Source organism: Lathyrus oleraceus, chromosome 7 (genome assembly GCF_024323335.1).
Source record: "Lathyrus oleraceus cultivar Zhongwan6 chromosome 7, CAAS_Psat_ZW6_1.0, whole genome shotgun sequence".
Classification (NCBI taxonomy): domain Eukaryota; kingdom Viridiplantae; phylum Streptophyta; class Magnoliopsida; order Fabales; family Fabaceae; genus Lathyrus; species Lathyrus oleraceus.
Genome location: NC_066585.1, coordinates 150535506 through 150556660, shown reverse-complemented (window position 1 = coordinate 150556660; position 21155 = coordinate 150535506). Strand labels below are relative to the sequence as shown.

Sequence of the window (21155 nt, the reverse complement as noted above, 5' to 3'; positions counted from 1 at the left end):
GGACAAATTGATCGTATGGGTATCAAATTCAGAGGGAAAGCTCAGAAACAAAAGTTTGAGGAACTAGCAGAGAGAGAGATGCTACCTAGTTTGTATGCTGATGATTGGGCAATGACTTCCCTTGGACTAAGAGAGAGTGTCTTGTATTTGCTGAGTCAAATAGGGTGGGAAACCACTCCTATCCGTAGACAATTCGTCACTTACCGGAGACTGACTCTAGAATTCCTTAGTTCTCTGATCTATCTACCCAACCATGGAAAAGGAATAAGCAGAGGTTTCATCCAGTTCAGAATGTTCAACATGGAGTATCAATTTAACATTCAAGACTTTACCAACCTTCTAGGTTTCCCTACCTCTTTTGATACATTCACAGTGAGCCAAGAAGAACTTTTTGAATATAGAGAACTTGAACAATTTTGGGGAAGCTTGATTGGAAATGACGATCTCGAGGAACATGAGTTTCTTTCTGGAAACATACATAACTCGGCCTTTCGTTATTTCCATAAGATCCTGGCCCACACCTTATTTGGGAAGAAGTCAAACAGTACCTCAGTTTCACGTGATGAACTCTTCATCATATTTTATGCTTCCCAGAACCGTCCAGTAAACGGTGCCACTTTTATGTTGGCAAATTTTGACCGCCTTATCCAAGATGAACGAGCACCAATTCAAATAGGCGGCTTGATAACCATGATTGGTAATGCTATCGGATTACGTCAACCTATGCTTGACTTAAGCCCTTTTTGTGGCATTGCGACTATGAGTATACCCTTCCTCTTCAACATTATGTTTATAGCAAACCTAGGGTCTGAAGAGTTTGAGCTTATAATTAACAACCAAGTTCTTTGCCTATTCACCTTGCCTAGTCCAAGGACTAGTGTTCATAATTGCAATAACTGGCTCTACAACCTGAACGGAATACCCTCTCCTGCTAGATCTACTGAATCCATCCAGGACTATGAGATTTGTGACGACCAGATCCCTTATGCTGAATTTGACCCCCAGACACCATCTGGTTATTATGATATTGATCCTCCTCCTCAACCTGTCCCGACCGAAGAATCGGCAATACCCGATCTTAGACATCATATGCCCGGAGCAAATTATAACACCACCATTCAGGCTTTGATGTCAGAACAGGACGCCCTCAGAGAAGAGTTAGCTAACATGGGACAAGAATTTCTGGGATACATGAACAGTATGACAAATCAGTTCCACGAGTTGCTAAACCGTGTTAACTCCTTTGCTCCTCCAGCCAGAGATCATGCAGATGGATAGAAGTTGTTTTTCTTAGCTACTTAGTTTTAGTTTAGGTTATTCATTAATTTTGTTTCAAATTATTTTAGTATTTGTTTTTCTTTCGCATGTTTGCTTTTGTCTTCCAATGTTACATTATGATTATTTTATGAAGCTATTGGTTTATTTTACTTTATTATTACTTATGCAAATATCTATCAATAATGCTCTCTACTGTTGCTACCTACATAACTTATTAAAGATATATATATATATTATGAAAGTAGAATAGCATGCAAGGCAATTTAAAAATATCACAATATCAAAATAAAATAAACATATGCATAACAAAATAACAACAATAAAATATAATGATAAAAACAAGGTACGTTGCAAGAATGACTGTGTGACGAGCGTCACACAATCCATTACGGTCGTCACACCAAGTGTCTGTGACGCCCGTAACACCCCTGTCACGAGCGTGACACCTACAGACTATGTGAACGTTACTAACCGTTGGAGACACGACCGTTACACCACCCACTTTTTACCTTCCCCATTTATTCACATTTACCCACATTTATTTACTTTTCAACCACTCCCTTTCCAACTTCCAAATCTTTTCCTATAAATACCCACCATACCTTTCTTCATACACCACAAACCATTCTATAAAATCAATTTCATTCCCCTTCTCCCCTTATTACCTTTTTCAAACCACTTATCGGTATGGCGGGAAACCAAGATTTCAGAAATATCATTTTCCGATCCGAAGATGAAAATTATCAAAGGGAGCAGTTTGAGCGTTTCCAACAGCGAGGCGTCCAATCCACCAGGTATCCTGATTTAAATTGTTTACAAGAATTAGGATTACTTCAAGGTATAGAATGGATGCTCCGCCTCGCTGATTTAACCTTTATTTGCACTCATAATCAACCTACCTACCCCGCTCTCACCTTAGAATTTTTAAGTTCTTATTCGTACAACACTCCTACCGGTGAAGACGAGTACTTAACCGGTACCGCAACCTTCCGCATGTTCAACACCGAGTACTCCCTATCCCAAAACCAATTGAGCACCATGCTACAATTCCCTGTATAAGGTCAAGTCCACCCTAGGATACCTCCGAACTCCCAGTGGCATATAAACGCCTTCGACCTCTTTAGAAAAATTTCCGGTGTGGAAACCAACAACTGGGATGTATTACTTGCTTCGCATATACATAACCCAACCATCCGGTACTTCATCCGCATCCTGCAAAACACTATTTTTGGTCGACCGAACAACAGCAAAGTCAACGCCAAGGAATTATTTTTCCTCCACTGCGTCTTTGCAGCAGATACACAGGTAAACGCTGCCTCATTCCTATTTCATCATATCCGCACCCTATGTGCTAGAGGCCGTCAACCTTTTGTAATTGGTGGATTAATCACCACCATAGCACTTGGCTTAAATCTTGGGGATCGACTTCAGAATTTACAATCTCTCCCACCCCTATTGATGGATATAAGCTACTGCCGGTCCAGCCGCCTAATCAAAAACAGGGTAGGCGGAGGGTATTACCTTATGGTGAACAACCAGGAAGTCCCTAGTGTTGTTTTACCCAACATTGCCCTAACAGATGTCACCAACCCCAACCGCCACATCTATGATCTGAATGCTCCCGAAGCTACCAAGCCTACACAAGCAAACCCGCCTTCAGACGAGTTTGCAGAAATGGAGCAAGGTGATCAGGTTCCTGCACAATAATCAGTCCCGCTCAACCCTTCCGATAATGCAGCTGGTCCATCCTCACGACGTCGTCGACGAAGAAGGCCAGCAACCAACGACGACATCATGGATGCTATCGATGGTATGCAAGCGCAGAATCTCGAAGTGATGCAGATGATGCGCCAGATGCAACAACAACAGGAAGCGAGGAATGCAATAACCGAACAGCGGTTCGCTGAGTTGCTCAGTAGGTTTGACGACTTAGAAGTACGTCAACGATCACCAGGTCCAAGAACCAGAGGCGGCAGGCAGCATTGATTTTAGTTTTTTCTCTCTTTTTTCTATTTTTTTTGTTTTCTTTGAAACATTGGGGACAATGTTTCATTTAAGTATGGGGGGAAAACCTTGTTCTTTAAATCTTCCCTTTTTCAAGTATGTTATCTTTCCCTTTTCATTGTTATTTCCCTTTCTTATATATATATATAAAAAAAAAGTTATTATAATATATATTTATTTTAAGTTAAGTCCCTAGTGTGAAAAATTTCCATTATCTATTCCCCTCAATTTTCTTGAGCCATAACAAAAATTTAACACAATCAATAAATATAAAGGTTGCTTATTTTATCAAACTTGAGTGAAATCAAGACAAATTATTACCGCCCCAACGCTCTAAACAAACCTCAACATGTTAGATCAGAAAGGTACCTGTTATACAAGTCCCTGGACTTTTAACTTTATAGTAACCCCGAGTAGTTTATACAAGAAGTCAGCACCATCTTAATAGCAAACTACGTGGAGGGCTGATGAATATAAGTGAATGATTCCCAAAAATTAAAAAAAAATATATATATATATCAGGAAATGCACTAACTAAGTTAGGTGATCCTTACCAGATCATTTAATCTAAAGGTTGCAGATCATACAAAAACATAATACGAAAGATCCATTATGAGTTGGTTCAGCAGGTATCTAGTGCTGAACTTGGTAGGGCGGACTACGGTCCGATCCCCCGCAATTTGCAATGGACCGAGAAACGAAGTTATCCGACTAATGTACCAGAGCTTCAAGCTAAAAAGGGGATCAGAATCACTAACCGATCACTCCACTATGTGCGCGAAACGATAAAGGGCTTAATGTGATTTCGCTAGAATGAAAACGGGTGAAATAAGAGAAAAAGAACTAGGCTGGTTATAATAGCATGACTCGAACTGGTTTGCATGGGGTAAGGTTACCGGATGTTGTAACGGTAGTTCTTGATGTCAAGATTAGACTCAGGTTACTTCTAAACAAGATTTACTTGCAACCTAGTACGAATTGATGTGTGTTTTGAAATTTCATCTAGCTAAATTTTTAAACGATTTCTATACTGTATCTTGCTTGAGGACAAGCAAAGGTCTAAGTATGGGGGAGTTTGATAACATGAGGTAACGATTTCTATCACTGATCATGCCCATTTGTAAGGATCACTAAAGGAGAAAATTTTAATTTCCGATGCGTTTTGGATCGCTATTCTCCCTCACTTCAATATCTTTATTGCACTATTTTGCATTGCATATTTATGGGTTATTTGATCTTTTCCCCCTTCCCCTGGATAAATTAAAGTTCGGTGGTGACATTTTGTTTTGTGAGTCAAGTTAACCTAATAGCTTAATCTCCCATTCTCACCGCGACAAGTCTTTCCGAAGCCAATGTTGTGATCTCCAGAGGAAAAAGGAAACATGATGTCCTGAAGAGTCATCTTGGACCTAAAAAGTTCAAATATTTTGGTAGTCTTAAAGGTCCGAAAAACAATTGTTTTGTGTGTGGAAAACCCGTACACTATGCTCAAGATTGCAGTCATAACAAGTAAAAAAATGATATCAATGATGTTCATGCAAATGATGATATAATCATTACGGTGAGCGAAATAATGGCAATCAAAGGCAAAGTGCAGGGATAGTGGTATGACACATGTGCTACAGTGCATGTCTCTTATGTCAGGGCTGCTTTTAAAACCTATTCTAAGGCAAATGATAGACATGAAGTACAAATAGGAAATGAAGTACGATCTAAAGTTGTTGGAACCGGATCCTTCATACTCAACTTCACTTTCAGAAAGAAAGTCACCCTTGTTAATGTGCTTCATGTCCCCAATATGAATAGGAATCTTGTTAGTGGGGATTTTTTGGGTAAATCGGGAATTAAATATGTATATGAATCAGACAAACTTATATTGACCCGTAATGATGTATTTATAGGAAAAGGATACTCCACTGAGGGAATGATCAAACTATGTACTACTGACAATATTATTAATGAAATTTCTAATTTCGCTTACATGCTTGAGTCTGTTTCTTTATGGCATGATAGATTAGCACATACCGATATTAGTTCTATGAAAAGACTAATTAAATCTGGGTTGATCTCATGAAATATAAATGATTTCGAAAAATGTGAATTATGTGTTAAATCAAAGATGATTGAGAAACCTTTCAAAAGTGTTGAAAGAAATACAAATCTCCTTGATCTTGTACATTCAGATTTGTGTGAATTTAATGGCATGTTAACCCGTAGGAGAAATATATATTTCATTACATTCATCAATCATTCTTCTAGGTTCACATATGTATATCTTTTAAGGCATAAAGATGATGCTTTTAAACTTTACAAAGCAGAAATAAAAAATCAATTAAATAGAAGTATCTAAGTCCTTAGGAGTGATAGTGGCGGTGAATAATTTTCTACAGAATTTGATACATTTTGTGAAGAATATGACATTATACACGAATGCTCCGCACCTCGCACACAATAACAAAATGGTGTAACCGAAAGGAAGAATCGAACATATCAAGAGATGATGAATGCCATGTTAATACATTCCGAATTGCCATTTAATTTGTCGGGTGAGGCCTTGCTAACCTCTTGCCACATAATTAACATAATTTCTTTAAAGAAAACTGGTATTTCCCCATATGAGTTATGGAAAGACATAACACAAAAATATTGGTTACTTTAGAGTGTGAGGGGTGTGTAGCCTACTATAAAAATATGGATCCTAAGAGAATTAAATTAGGTCCTCATGGGATAAAATGTGCATTTATAGGATATGTAAAAAAATGTAAAGCATATAGACTTTTAAAGTTAGAGTCTAATGTAATAGTTGAATCCCGAGATGTAGAATTTTTTGAAAATCTTATTACTAAGGATAAAGAATCCGAGTCTCTTGCAAATAAAGAATATCGTGAGGAAGATTCTTCTCGGAGTATCGAGATACAACCCAAAAGTACCTCTTGGATCATTGAACCACAACCCGAGCTTAAGATAAGCAAGAGAGTCCAGAAAACAAAGGATATAGGACCAAACAAAATCGATTCTCAACTTATTTCTTTTTATCTGGTTGAAGGAAACTGTGAGAATTATGTATAAAACATTCATATTATTCTTCAAGTAGAAGATGATCTTAAAACTTACAAGGAAGTAGTGGCTTCGAAAGACTCTTCATTTTGGAAGGATGTTATCTAAGATGAAATGGATTCAATCACGTCAAATCACACTTGGGAACTTGTTGACTTATCAAAGGGATCAAGGCCCATTGGATGCAAGTGGATGTTTAAAAATAAGTATCATAGTAATGATACATTAAACACACACAAGGCAAGATTAGTAGCAGAGGGATTTAGATTAAAAAAAAGGGTGTTGATTACTTTGACACATATACACTGGTAGCAAGAACAACAACAATTAGACTATTCTTTGCCTTAGACTCTTTGAATGACCTTATAGTTCATCAAATGGATGTTAAAATAACATTCTTAAATGGAGATATCAATGAGAAAATCTACATGGAACAACCAAAAGGCTACATGCTTCCTGGAAATGAACAAAAGGTGTGTAAACTTGTCAAATCCCTATATGGACTAAAACAAGCACCAAAACAATGACATCAAAAATATAATTATGTCATACTTTCAAATGGATTTACTCCTAACTCGTGTGACAAGTGTTTATACACAAAGGTATGAAAAAATATTGTAATATTTATTTATCTATACGTTGATGGCATGTTGATAATTAGCAACAACATGAATGGGATTTTAGAGACAAAAAGGTTTCTAACTTCCTCATTCAAGATGAAAATTCCTGGATTAGTTGACACAATTTTAGGGATCAAAGTAAGGATAAATAATGGGAGTTATGTACTTAGTCAAACACATTATATTGAAAAAATGCTTGATAAGTTCAAACACCTAAGTTTTAAGAAAGTAACCACTCCTTTTGGTCATGTCGTCAAACTTCAAAAGAACAAAGGAAGAGCAGTTGCTCAATTGGAGTATGCAAGTTCAATAGAGTGTCTTATGTACTTAATGCAATGTATCATACCCGACATATCATTTGCAGTTAGTAAAATGAGTAGATTGACTAGTAATCCAAATAAAGAACATTGGAAGGCAATCACAAGAATTTTCGACTATCTACAAAAGACCAAAAATCCTGGCCTTCACTATGGTAGGTTTCCCACCATACTAGAAGGATATACCGATGCAAGTTGGATATCCAATATTGGAGATCATAAATCCACAAATGGGTGGATATTTTCACTAACTGGAGTAACAATTTCTTGGAAGAGCAAGAAATAAACATGCATTACTATTTCAGCCATGGAATCAATGTTTGTGGCTCTTGCTTCCGCTGATTAAGAAGTGGAATGGTTGAGGGACCTTCTGTTATAAGTTCCATTAGCAAAAGACATTGTTTAAAAAATGTTGACACACTGCAACAACCAAGCAACTTTAGCTACAACATTCAACAAAATGTATAATGGAAAGTCTAGACACACGGGACTTAGACATTCCTTTGTGAGAAAATTGATTAAAGATGGAATCATTTCACTTACCTATATACGAACAAGCTATAATTTGACTGATCCATTTACTAAGCCACTAGACAGAGACTTAGTAAAAATAACCTCGAGAGGCATGAGGTTGAAACTCCTTGAGTAAGAGTTCTGACAGCGGAGACAACCCAATCTTATGTTAACGGAACATTAACCTCAAGATTCAATGGGTAATAACAAGTCATTGATTTGGATGTTTGTCGAACATTTTGTGATAATGTTGACTTTTAAAATGAGGGTTGAGTTTTTATTTAAACTCTTAATGATGTTCAATACCGAGGGTACGCGTCTCATGGAAAAGGATACAATATGAACTTCACCTAAGTGAATTTCGAGATGGTGTCGTCTCAAAGTGAGATTTGGAGTTTCTCTAACGAAAATTCATGAAACAGGAAAACATATGGTCATAAATAAGTGATAGGCGAGAAATGTAGGCGAAGAATCCTTAAAGAATATGTGTAAGGTAACACCGTTTTATTCATATGCATTAATGGTTTAAAAGCATTGCTACCTAACATTCCAAGTAGACTTTGCATTATATTTACTAAGATTACGTTTTAAATCGAAAGATACCTAACTCTACTAACATTCTTTATTTCCTTTTCTGGAATTAGTCTTGTCATTATTGAAACAACTGAGGGATTGTTATAAATTCATGAACATTAAATGTCCATGTATGTATGTTCCAAAATGATAATAAAAATGGAATGAAGTAAATGCTAATAAATGCAAGGGAAATAGTCTCACATAAAAGATTTACTCACATTAAAAACCTTTATAAAGAGTTAAGAACATTAACTCAACAAAAGGGCAAAAAAGGATAAAGTGTCACATTGACAACTTGGATTATAATGGATATGTTGTGATATAATCCAAGTTGTAGCCCAAACCCAAATTAGTTAGGGTTAGGATTTGTTAATAACTTAATATACAAGTAACACATATACGTGAGAAATTGATAATGTGTATAACGTAAAAATTTAATTATACGTGAGAAATTGATTATGTGTATAACGTAAAATTTTAATTATACGTGAGAAATTGAGATTTTTGTTATTTCTTTTTAACTTAATATATAGATTTGATAAAGAACGTTGCTTCTATATTATATTTCTATATCAATTGAGAGTAATTTAATTTAATACTATTTTGTTAAATCAAATAAAATATTTAAATATTAGTATTCTTTATTGTAAAATATATAATGAAGAATTACTATATCATTTATTTTTTAAAATCATTTTAGAGACACTAAATAAAAAATAATCAAAATATTTTTTATTGCATTTTTATAATTAAGAAATTACTGTAAGAAAATATTAATATTATTCTATAAAATTTATGAAAATGATATATATATTATATATATATATATATATATATATATATATATATATATATATATATATATATATATTATATATATATATTATATATATATATATATATATATATATGAGCGCAAATTAGTTGCATGTTGAAAAACTATTCATTGAAATTTAATAAAAATTTAATTATATTTGTCTTATAATATCTTTTATTAAAAATAATAATAATAATAATAATAAATTTATTGTGAGTAAATTTGTATAATATTTTTTAAATAAAATAAAGTTAATAATCAAATATAAGATTATTGTATTTTTATATTTGTTAGAATTCAAATCTAAGACTTTTAATACAAAGTAATAATATATTTTAACTTTTTAAAAATAAAAGATTAATTTTAAAAATACCACAAAAAAAATAAATGATGTGACATAAAAGAAATCTAGTAAAATAGTTTAAGTGTAATGTTAACTTGTGCCCTAGGTGTACAAGATAAGACACCTACTTATAGAAAGTTTGTATTGAAAAAATCAATTATAAAATAAATTTTAATTTTTAACATAATGTTTTTTTAGTTCTTATCTTGTGAACATAGGACACAAGTTAGGATTACCCATAATTTAATATTCTAAATTTAATAAATATAAATAGATGTTAAAAAAACAATCATTTAAAAACAATTTTTATAACTCTAAGTCCCATAAAAATGAGGAAGTATAAAAGTTGTATAGGTAAAATAAACAATACCAAACTCAATTAATAAAATTAAATCTTCTATATAGTTTCGATTAAATATAAATGTGATAGGTAAGCACGTGACAACATGATTAAGGTTGTCATTAAAATAAAAATTAATCATCTTTGCATCACAAACAAGACAAATAATAATTAGTGAGAAATTTTCACACAAAAAATACTAATTAGTGAGAAGTAAGAAAAGTGATTATTAAAATTAGAATTAGTACATCATAGGATTGTGGAAGTGGACCACAAAAGCATATGATGGGAGCTAAGTTAGAGCAGTACAACATATGACAGACAACTCCATTGCTTGCTGCATCTTCTTCTTCACTTTCCTCTCTCTCTCTCTCTCTGCTCATTCAAAGCTGAGAACACTGTCAACATTGCAACTTAAAGCTTCAACTTCAACCCCATAGATAAACGTACTTGATTGCTTAAAGCATAGAGAAACACACAAATCAAGAACATTATGTAAAGATTGCATTTTTGCTTCATCAACTACAACCCATTTATCAAATATGGATTATGAAAGGATTCAAAAGCCTCAGGTTACGTTCTATATTTCTCACGTGTTCCGCCAACCCCTTTTGGCTTGATTTCAAGTTTTTCTTTTTAACATTTCACTGTTTTCACCAGCGTTCTGGAAACTGATATATCAATGTTAAAGTTGTTTACTTTTCTCGAGTTTGCTGCAAAGTGTAACACTTCTTTCTGATCTGTTCCTTTTGGGGTTCTTTCATAATTTTAATTTTTTTGTTTTTGCTCTTATTGGGAACTTGGGTTTGCAGGGTGGTGGAGGATTTTCACCAGGAAAATTGAGAAGCATGCTACTTGGCGTGGAGAAGAAGAGGAAACAAGAGGAAGAGCTTGATTCTAACTTCACCTCAAGATCTCAACATTCAGACATGGATGAATCTGGTATGATTTTTCATGTGATTTTTTGTTTTTGTTTCCTTGTAAATACAATGCTGCTCAGAAATAGTGAATCTTAGATGTTGTTGAGTTTCTCATCGTGTATTGATTTGTTTATATTTACCATGATATTGAAATCAATGTCATATATGTGTGTGTTTGTTACTCACTTACCATAATAGAGTGATTGGTGTTTCCTGTTTCGATTTCGGTAAGCTCACTTTTGTTTGACGTGTCTGTTTCAGGTGGCAGTGGTTCTGATCATTGTAAAGACGTAGATGTTGTGAGTGTCCATCCTGAATATTCATCTTCTGCCGATCGAACGTGTAGCGTAGAGGCAGATAGTGGTGATCGTATGGCAAAGGCTAATGCGGGATTAGTGACTTCAAGGAATAGAATTCTGGAAGATTCTTCTTTAGATTACGATAGCGGGTATGATAATATGATTATGTCCCCATCAATGTTTGAATTTCAAAAGGCCGAGCGAGCCCCACCGAGAGTACCTGTGGGGCCATTCTCAAAACCAGCACCATCTAAATGGGACGACGCGCAGAAGTGGATAGCGAGTCCGACCTCAAACAGGCCAAAGACTGCACAGGGCCAGGGGCAAGGTGGACATGCAGTTCCGCGAAAGGTTGCCGGTCTTGGAAGCCGGCAACCTTCGATGAAAGTTGTCGTAGAAGTTCCAGATCAAAGAGAGATTGGCTTAGATGAACCGGATACAAAGCAAATTGATGCAAATCAAACTAAGATGGAAGGTGGAGGACAGAAGTTTGTGAATTGGGATGATGATCCTTATGCAATTGCAAATGCTTACGGTAAACTTTTAATTTTGGTTTAGAGTTTAGAACACTATACCTATTTATCACTTGAACATACTCTTTATCTTTTCAAATTTTGATATCAGCGGTTAGTCTCAGCCAGCATAATTCATCAATTGCTGCCCAGAGTGCAACGACATTTGTTCCTCCCCCTTCAACGGCTCGATCTGTATCTATGAGAGATATGGGAACAGAAATGACACCTATTGCTAGCCAGGAGCCATCTAGAACAGGTACACCAGTAGGGGCAACAACACCAATGCTCAGTCCTAATTCTTCACGGCCTTCTACGCCCACCAGAGCCGCCCCTTCATCAACTTTAATCAATGACAATCTGAATCTTAACAAGAATGAGTTGTCTGAAAAGGAGCTACAAATGAAAACTAGGCGAGAAATAATGGTCCTTGGGACGCAGCTAGGTAAAATGAACATTGCTGCTTGGGCTAGCAAAGAAGAAGAGGACAAGGATGCATCCACTTCGCTGAAAACAAAAAATGCCGAACAGCCAACGAAGAGTGTCATTGAAGCACGTGCAGCAGCATGGGAGGAGGCCGAGAAGGCCAAATATATGGCCAGGTCAGTATACTCCAGTTATGTGAATGTTAGTCGTGAGTGAGTACGTAATACACCTCTAGAAGATTGAAATTCCTACACAACTCCTTTTAATCACATTGTTGTCATTCTTCTAATAGGGATATAATTATGCAGATTTAGGCGCGAGGAGATGAAAATTCAAGCATGGGAAAATCACCAGAAAGCAAAAACGGAAGCCAAGATGAGAAAAATCGAGGTGTGCATTGTCTGTTAGAACTACTAGCTTTATCGTTTCTAAAATGGCCATTTAATTTAGATTTTTGGTACAAACTTTGCACGCTAACTTCTGATCCTGACGTGGAAGAATGGAAGGCTGAGACTATCAATGCAAAAACTCGTATGCGGCAAAACAAATAGATGTCCTACTTTTCTACGATTTAAGTGTCACAAATATTTTATGAGGTCCTATTTAGCCACACTTTAACCGTGTCAAGTTTTGAAGCCTTATGCGGTAGTCTGTCTTACACGCCTTCAAAGACGGTCCTGTGAATGATTATAACCCTAAAACTCATCTGTTTGCAGGTAGAGGTTGAAAGAATAAGGAGTAAGTCACACGACATGCTGATGAACAAATTAGCAGCTGCAAGGCACAGGGCGGAAGAAAAGCGAGCAGCAGCAGAAGCCAATAGAAACCATCATGCTGCTAAAACTGAGGAGCAAGCAGAGTATATCAGAAGAACTGGCCATGTACCTTCTTCATATTTTTCATTTTCTTTCTGCACTTGGTGCTCTTAATTATTAAAGAGAACCAACCATTCCTTCTTTCTTGTTAATGTTTTGTTTTTCTATAGGTATTCATTTTCTATGCTTAAGCATGTTAAGTATATGCTTTTTGTATTTTTCTCATGCTCTAAAATGATACATTTTCTGCATAAGAAATTATCAGTTAGAAAAGTTGCTATTTGTTCAGTTTTGTATTCCATTTTCCCCCTACAAACATAAATAAAGTCTAGTTTTTCTCTGGTTGAAAAAGCTATAAACAATTTTAAGGCCAATTTGTTATAGCTTAATCAAAACAATCTTAAGGCCAATTTGTAAACTGATATATAAATTATGTTCCTCTTGTTCTTTAAAAAATGATTCTTTTTAAAAAAGCTAATCAAAATAATTATTTTATTTTTAGTAGGAAACTATTTTTGAAAGAAAGTTACACAAAAATCAAAACTAAAAAAAACTAAAAATGGAAATTAAAGAGACCTTTATTTCTAAACCCTAAACAGACCTTTATTTAAATTCCAAGGTGTACCCTAGATAAACAAAAAAGTGCATTGGGTAGTAAACAAAAGTCAAGCCTAAAAAGGCTCAAACACGGTTGATATGTGATATGTCCTATGAGTGGACATTATATTCTTTTTGACTGGGTTTTGAGTATGGATTTAGTTTTTCTTCTCATTCTAAAAGAAGGGTATATGACAATGAGAACATTAATATTCATTTCGAATTGATTTGTATTTTATTATTTAAAATATATTTAAATGTACTTTTGTCCTTTTAATTTGATGATTTTTAACGTTTAATCTCTCATTTTTAAAAATCATTTTTTATTATAATTTTCTTGACTCCGCTTCAGTTTTGCAACGTGAGAGTGTTGATTAAAAAAAGGTTTTTTTTAATAATACGATAAAATAATTTATGAATTAATATATTTTTTAAATAATTAATTAATAATTAATAATTTTAATAAAGTTTTCATAGAAATTTATTTAAAAAATAATACAAATTTTAAAATAAAAATATTGGGTTTGAAGTCCAATTCCTTGTGTGAGCACTTTAATATGTGTGAATGAGTATTATAAACCCTCATTTTAGTTTTGCATATGAAAACCAGCGTTTCATTTAGAGGTGCAAATCCATCTGTTGTAAGGATGTACATGGATCAATCATGGGCAAAACAACACAAAAGAGGAAGAGATGAATATTCCAACAAAAATGGCTTGTCATCATCATATTGCGAAGAAAGCATAGTTTCCTCGGTGATTGAATCATCTTCATCATTGAAGAAAGCATAGTTTCTCTAGACTCACACAAATCAGGCCCGACACCATTCCTCCCAAAAAGCATGAGAGTATGCAAATGAATATTTCAAATGGGTTTAGATGCAACAAGAATTCAATAGAAAATAACTAACCAATACTGCGAATGACTTGTTTATTCCTTGTGAAATGCAGTAAAATAAATAGGGAACAAAATGAACGTGCAGTAACAAACTACAACCCACTTCTAGCTAGAAATAAGGAAACAAACTTGGCTAAATCAATTCAACAAACTATCTTAAAAACTATGACTCTTATTTGACTAAAGACTTATCATTCCCTCCCTTGAACTAGACTGCATTTGCAGCTAGTTAACATGTGGTAGTTCACACACTCCAAGCCTCCTTCTTAGCTCCCGAAATAGCTCCAATTTGAGCGGTTTGGTGAAAATGTCGGCTATTTGCTGCCTTGTACCAGAAAACTGAAGCTGCACAACTTCATCATTCACTAGCTCTCGTAAGAAATTGTAGCGCACATCAATGTGCTTGCTCCTGCCGTGCATCACCGGATTCCTCGCCAACTTAATTGTTGAGCTATTGTCACAAAAGATGACAATACTCTCATTGTCCATGTAGCCAATCTTCTTTAGCATCCTTTGCATCCATATTACTTGACAACTACTTCCTGCAACTGCAATGAATTCAACTTCGGTTATGCTTAGTGTTACGATCGGTTGCTTTTGAGAAGACCAAGTCACAATTGCTCCACTTAGCATAAAAGCATAGCCTGATGTGCTTATTCTATCTTCCACTTATCCAACATAATCGCTGTCAGTAAAACCAATCAACTCATGACTTCCTCCCCTTCTGTAAAGAATGTCAAACGTTGTTGTACCTTGCAAGTAACGTAGAATTCTCTTGGCTGCCAAATGATGAAGTTCTGTAGGCCTTGAGATATACTTGCTTAATAAGCTTACTGCATACATTATATTCGGTCTCGTAGCGGTCAAATACATCATGCTCCCAATCAGCTGCTTAAAGAATGAACCATCCATCTCAATACCATTTTCATCTTTGGAGATTTTGAATCATATAACCATTGTATTTTCAACGGAATTACTATGCTCCATTCCAAAACGTCTCAACACTTCTATCACGTACTTCGCCTGGCTGATGAGTATACCACCACCAAACTGTACTACCTCAATACCAAGAAAATACTTCATCTTACCCAAGTCCGTCATATCAAATTCCTTCATCATGGACTCTTTGAATTCAACCATCATATTCTCATCATCTCCAGTATAAATTAAATCATCAACATACAAGCTAATGATTAAATGTTTACCTTGTTTGTTGACTTTCATAAACAAATTTTGCTCGCTGTCCTCCTTCCCAAAACCTTCCTTTCTGAAATATGATTCAATCTAGATGAACCATGTTCGTGGTGCCTGCTTGAGTCCGTACAAAGCTTTGTTGAGCTTGTACACCTTATGTTCCTCATTCTTTATTTCATAACCTATTGGTTGCTCCACGTACACGTTCTCAGTTAACTTCCCGTGAAGGAAAGCTGATTTCACGTCCAGCTGAAACACACACCATCTTCTTTGTGCTGCAAGTGCTAAAATCATTTGAACCATGTCCATGCGAGCTATAGGAGCATATACTTCTTCATAATCAATTCCGTATTCCTGAGCATACCCTTTTGCGACCAAGCGAGCCTTGTGTTTATCCACTTCTCCGAGCTCATTCAATTTTGTTTAGTACACCCATTTGACTCGTATTCTTTTAGCTCATTTAGGCAACTCAATAAGATCCCATGTTTCATTCTTCCCAATTGATCTCATTTCGGCATCCATGGTTGTTCTCCATTTCTTCTCCTTTATTGCTTCGTTAAACGAAATTGGATCAGAATGAACGACACTAGCAAACAAGGCTAAGTGAGTTTGTACCTCTTCCCCTTCATCTGAAAGACCGTCACCAGAGACAAAATCATTCAAATATGCTGGTGCTCTTCTAACTCGGGGTGTCATCGGAGGATCCGCTTCATCTTTTTCATTGCCATCACTGGATTCGTCCCTCACTAGAGAAGCTACATTTTCTTCTTCACTACCATCGTCGAAATCCTCCACCTCTTCACTATTGTCATCTTCCCATTCCAGATCAAACCTTCTGTCATCTTTAAAGCTCCTCTCCCAGTTCCATTGTTCTTCTACTTCGAAGATGACATCCTGACTAATTATAATCCTCTTAGAGATAGGATTATATAGCCGATATGCCTTTGATTCTTCGCTTACCCCTAAAAGACACAACAATGGCTCTTATCCTCAAGCTTTGTTCTCCGAGCATCCAGTACATGTGCATGTGCTATACAACCAAAGACTCTCAAGTGCTCGACTGAAGGTTTCACCCCACACCAAGCTTCTTCTGGCGTCATTTCTTTCACCGATGATGTTGGGCATCTATTAAGAACATAAAATGCCCAATTCACTGCTTCTTCCCGTAGTTTTATTGGAACATTCTTCTCAACCAATAAGCTCCTCACCATATTCATCACAGTTTTATTTTCCCGCTCAACAACTCCATTCTGCTGCGGTGTATATGCAGCAGTTAATTGCCTCTTGATCCCATTCGTTTCATAATATTCTTTGAACTCATTTGATGTGAATTCACCCCCACGATCTGTTCTGAGATCTTTAATGGGCAAACCAGTTTCTTTTTCGACAAGAGCTTTAAATAACTTAAAGTAAGTGAATGCACCTGACTTAAAAGCAAGAAAATACACTCATCCCTTCCTACTATAGTCATCAATGAAGCAAATAAAACACCTTTTGCTACCCTTTGAAACTGGAGATATTGGGCCACAAATATCAGCGTGAACGAGCTCCAACTTTGATGATGCTCTCCATGTACTTTTCTTTGGGATTACATCTCTATGTTGTTTCCCTTTCAAACAATCATTGCACGTAATCTCACCCTCGAAAAAACTTGGCAAGCCTCTCACCATGCCCTTTGTTTGCAAAGTCTTCAATCCTTTGTAGTTGAGATGATTGAATCTTCGATGCCATAAATGAGCCATATCTTGAGTGATTACTTGGAGACACTTTTCATCTCTTTCCTTTTTTACTGATCGAGTGTTCAATAGCAACATAAACATTTGATTGGCAGTCATGGTGGTTTTGAAAATCAATCCCTTTGCGTGGTGATAAATCCGACACATATTTGACTGCATCAGTACAATCAAACCCCTTTCTTGTAGCTTCCCAACACTGGGAAGATTAGTCTTCAACCCCGATACATAATACACATCCCGTACAAGGTGATTCACTCCTTTTACAGTCAATCAAACACTTCCCTTTCCAACAACATTCATGCTTGTATAATTCCTCAGTCTTACCACCTTGTTGAACCCCTCTTCTAAATCACAAAAGAGAGATGAATCACCACACATGTGATTGCTACATCCATAGTCAATAAACCATACGTCGTCTCGATCACCTCTAAGCGTATCGGTATACGCCATTAGCACCATCTCTTTCGATTCATCCAAATTTGCATAATTTGCTTGGCACTCGTACTGAAAGTGTCCAAGCTTATGATACTTATAACACTCAACTGTATCTTTGCTCCAGTTTAGGCGACCCCTACCTCTACCTTGTCCTCAGCCTCCTCTGAAAGTAAATTTTCCTCGTCCTCTTCCACCATAGCCCTCTTCATGATTAACTTTCAAAGCATGTTATTCTCCTCCATATCCTTTGAATTTTTGCTCATGAACGAGCATAGAACTTTGCAAGGCATCCACAGAGAGTTGATCTATGTCCTTGGCTTCCTCAATGGAACAAACAATGTAGTTCCATTTATCAGTAAGTGTTCTTAAAATCTTCTCAACGATCTTGACATCACTCACATCTTCCCCATAATTCCTCATGTCATTTGCAACCATCATTACTCGACCAAAGTAATCACTTATCGATTCGCCCTGCTTCATTGCCAGAACCTCAAAGTCCCGGCGTACACGATTGACATGAGCTCTCTTTGTCGGAACGCGAAAAACAACCGGCGGGGAAAATACAGAGCCGCCACCGACGCTATTCATCCTATGACGGAAAAGGAGCGCAGGACTAACCTAAGAAAGGGAAAGGAACGGTCTTACGACCGGAGATTACAAGGTACGGGAGTCGGTTACGCAAGGGGAAGGTGTTAGCACCCCTCACGTCCGTCGTACTCGACGGGATCCACGCTCAAAAGATAGCTCAAAGGAAAGGAAAGGGAAGGGTTGCTAATAAACTGCTCAAAGAAACTGCACAAACTGGAACGATAAACAGGTGGGGGAGAGAAAGAAGACGAAGGAAGTGGACTCGACAGGATGTTGCATCCTGAGCCTACGTAGTTTGTCAGAAACAAACATCAGAGTCAACGTAGTTCGGGAAGAGGAGACATGCTCGCTAAGACATCGCATCTTATGTCTACGTATCTTCTCTATCCAGAGGAGAATCAGAGCACTCGTAGCTCGGCTAACGCACGCTGAAACAAGCCACCAAAAAAAGGCGCTGAGACGTCAAAAGAAACACCCAAAAGGAAACAGAATGCCAATACATGGACTTACACCCGACTCCTAACAATAACAAAAAGGAAGCAGAATGCCAATACATGGACTTACACCCGACTCCTAACAATAACAAAAAGGAAACAGAATGCCAGTACATGGACTTACACCCGACTCCTAACAATAACAAACGCTAACCAGCGAACACCAAAGAGAAAGGTTATCAGAACAAACCCCAACAAAGTAACTAACTATCCAGAATAAACTCTCGATATGCATAATCATTCACCACAAACGACCCCCAAAGATGAACCCCAATATGAATAACAATCGTCACAAATGAACCCCGAAGATGAACCCCAATATGAACCCCAAGTAATAACCAAAGAAATCCCCAAATCAATATAGGTGAACCCCGAACAGATAACAGGTGACCAAAGTGAACCCCGACTGGTGAACCCCGAATAATAATAGAAGAAATCCCCCAAGGTATGAACATACAACACACACACGGGTACTTACACCAAAGAAAACAAATGCCAGAAACAAAGACACGAAACGGTAAACACAAGTTGAGAATAAGGGTTGACAAACAGATACTCAACAACGGATGAGGGAAAGAGAAAACAACACAAATATAAAAGGAAACAATTAAAGGGTGAACACACGCGAAAACAAAGAAAAGGGTGCCCGGAGAGATTGCCCTCAACCTCCTGCCTACGTATCTCATATGGTATGAGAATCAGGGCGACGTAGTTCCCCTTACCAGGGGTAAAACACTCTCCTAACCAGAGACCGGGGAAACAACAAACTAATAGGGAGATTAAGACTCGAGCCTAATAGTTGTCATGCAATCAATATCCCTAAGTCGAGTTCTCTAACAAGAACTTAACTCATCCTGGACGCGAGTCAACTCAAGTCTAAACTCTACATATGTTCAACTACCTCAGAAGTTAATCGTACGACTCCTAAAGAAATGGAGATGAGAAGAGGAAAGCACATCAACACAAGTAAACAAACATCACACACTATATCCATACAAGAGGCTCAAACAATGGGCGGGCTTTAGTCAAGAGGGGTCATATCAACCTCGACAAACAAGCCAAACTGTAAGGGGTAATCTGTAGCTCTTAACCACTAACATTGAACGTCAGGGTGAAGCTGATCAAAGTCTAAATGAGGATGAGACCTCATGCTCTTAACCCTGGCCAGGGTGAGCTCATGACACAGAAAGCGCGGGGATCCAGAAAGTGGGATCCTTTTCCACTTGACAGACTCTGGACAAAAGATCTGGGGCACATGTTCAGAAGCATCAGCACGTAGTGCGAGCATAAAGAACGAAACACTGAATAACGGGGGATTGGCTACTAATCCCTTTTATCCGTCAATTGCCTCTACTCTTGGAGGTCTTATCAAATATAACACATGCCTCTTCCGGGAGGTCTTTGGGCACAATTTTAAACAAACACAAACAGAGCCTCTGAAGGAGGACTTGCCAGCAAAATACCTGCCAAAAAGGTGACAGGACTCCAGACTACATGAAGTAAGAAGCTAACTACCTGAGTGGTGTGTCAACCATAATCCAATGCTCAGGCAAGAGTTAAAGCAAGCAAGCAACTAAGGTACCTGTACAAAGACTAAACAGTTAGTACTTCAGTCATAAAACCAGAAGACAAGCAGTGAAACCCTCTAACAGTTACACAATTCAATGTATAAGTTCCCCAGAAGACAAGCAGTGAAACCCTCAATTCATCTCATACCAATAAGAACCTCCAATCCCTCAATACCTCATAAGTCCCCTTGAGAATTCACTTGTGTTCCCAACCTTCAAATAAGCACCAAATAATGTATGACTTGAATGAATGCACCAATCAAATGACTCAAGACTCACAAATCAGGGATCAAACCAATGCAAAAGAGGCAAAGCCTCACACCACAAAGGAGACCCCAAACCAAGTCAAAGAATGGACCAAGAACCAACCCTAAAATTGGGTCAAAACCCTAGTACAAAGACAAGATTCAAAACCTAACCAAATGACCAATCCAGGACCCAACCTTTTGCACATCACACATTCAAACACTCCCTCCAATGTCCTCAAAAGTACCAGCATCAAATCAATAACCAAGTGTCTCAACTTGCCTATGTAATGTAATGACAAAAAATATGCACAAAATGAACTTCCAAATTAGAAAATTCATATCAAATCAGAAATGCATGCAATGACTTTGGGAATTTTCATATAAGTTCCTTATGCCATGAATGTTCAATATACAAAAGATCAAGTCAAAAATGATGCAAATGCTATGTGAACAAAAATGCACCAATTCAATGTCAAAAATGTGACACAAATTGTCACATTTTTCTCTATGTGTCAAAAATGATGATAACAGGTGAGAAAAAATCCAAACCAGTGACCAATA

The 21155-nt window shown here is 36.7% G+C and overlaps 1 protein-coding gene across 2 annotated transcripts; it reads left to right on the top strand.

The window, feature by feature from the left end:
• Positions 1-10126: 10126 nt before the first annotated feature.
• Positions 10127-13125, top strand: LOC127100960 (uncharacterized). Of its 2 annotated transcripts, XM_051038278.1 has the most exons (7): positions 10127-10437; positions 10526-10587; positions 10678-10807; positions 11047-11619; positions 11709-12198; positions 12331-12412; positions 12739-13125. In XM_051038278.1, the coding sequence occupies exons 3-7, from the start codon at positions 10714-10716 to the stop codon at positions 12949-12951; spliced, it is 1452 nt and encodes a 483-aa protein (XP_050894235.1). In that variant the 5' UTR covers positions 10127-10437; positions 10526-10587; positions 10678-10713; the 3' UTR covers positions 12952-13125. The 2 variants fall into 2 exon arrangements, with proteins under 2 accessions (XP_050894235.1, XP_050894234.1); XM_051038277.1 differs by lacking the exon at positions 10526-10587.
• The last annotated feature ends 8030 nt before the right edge of the window (positions 13126-21155 follow it).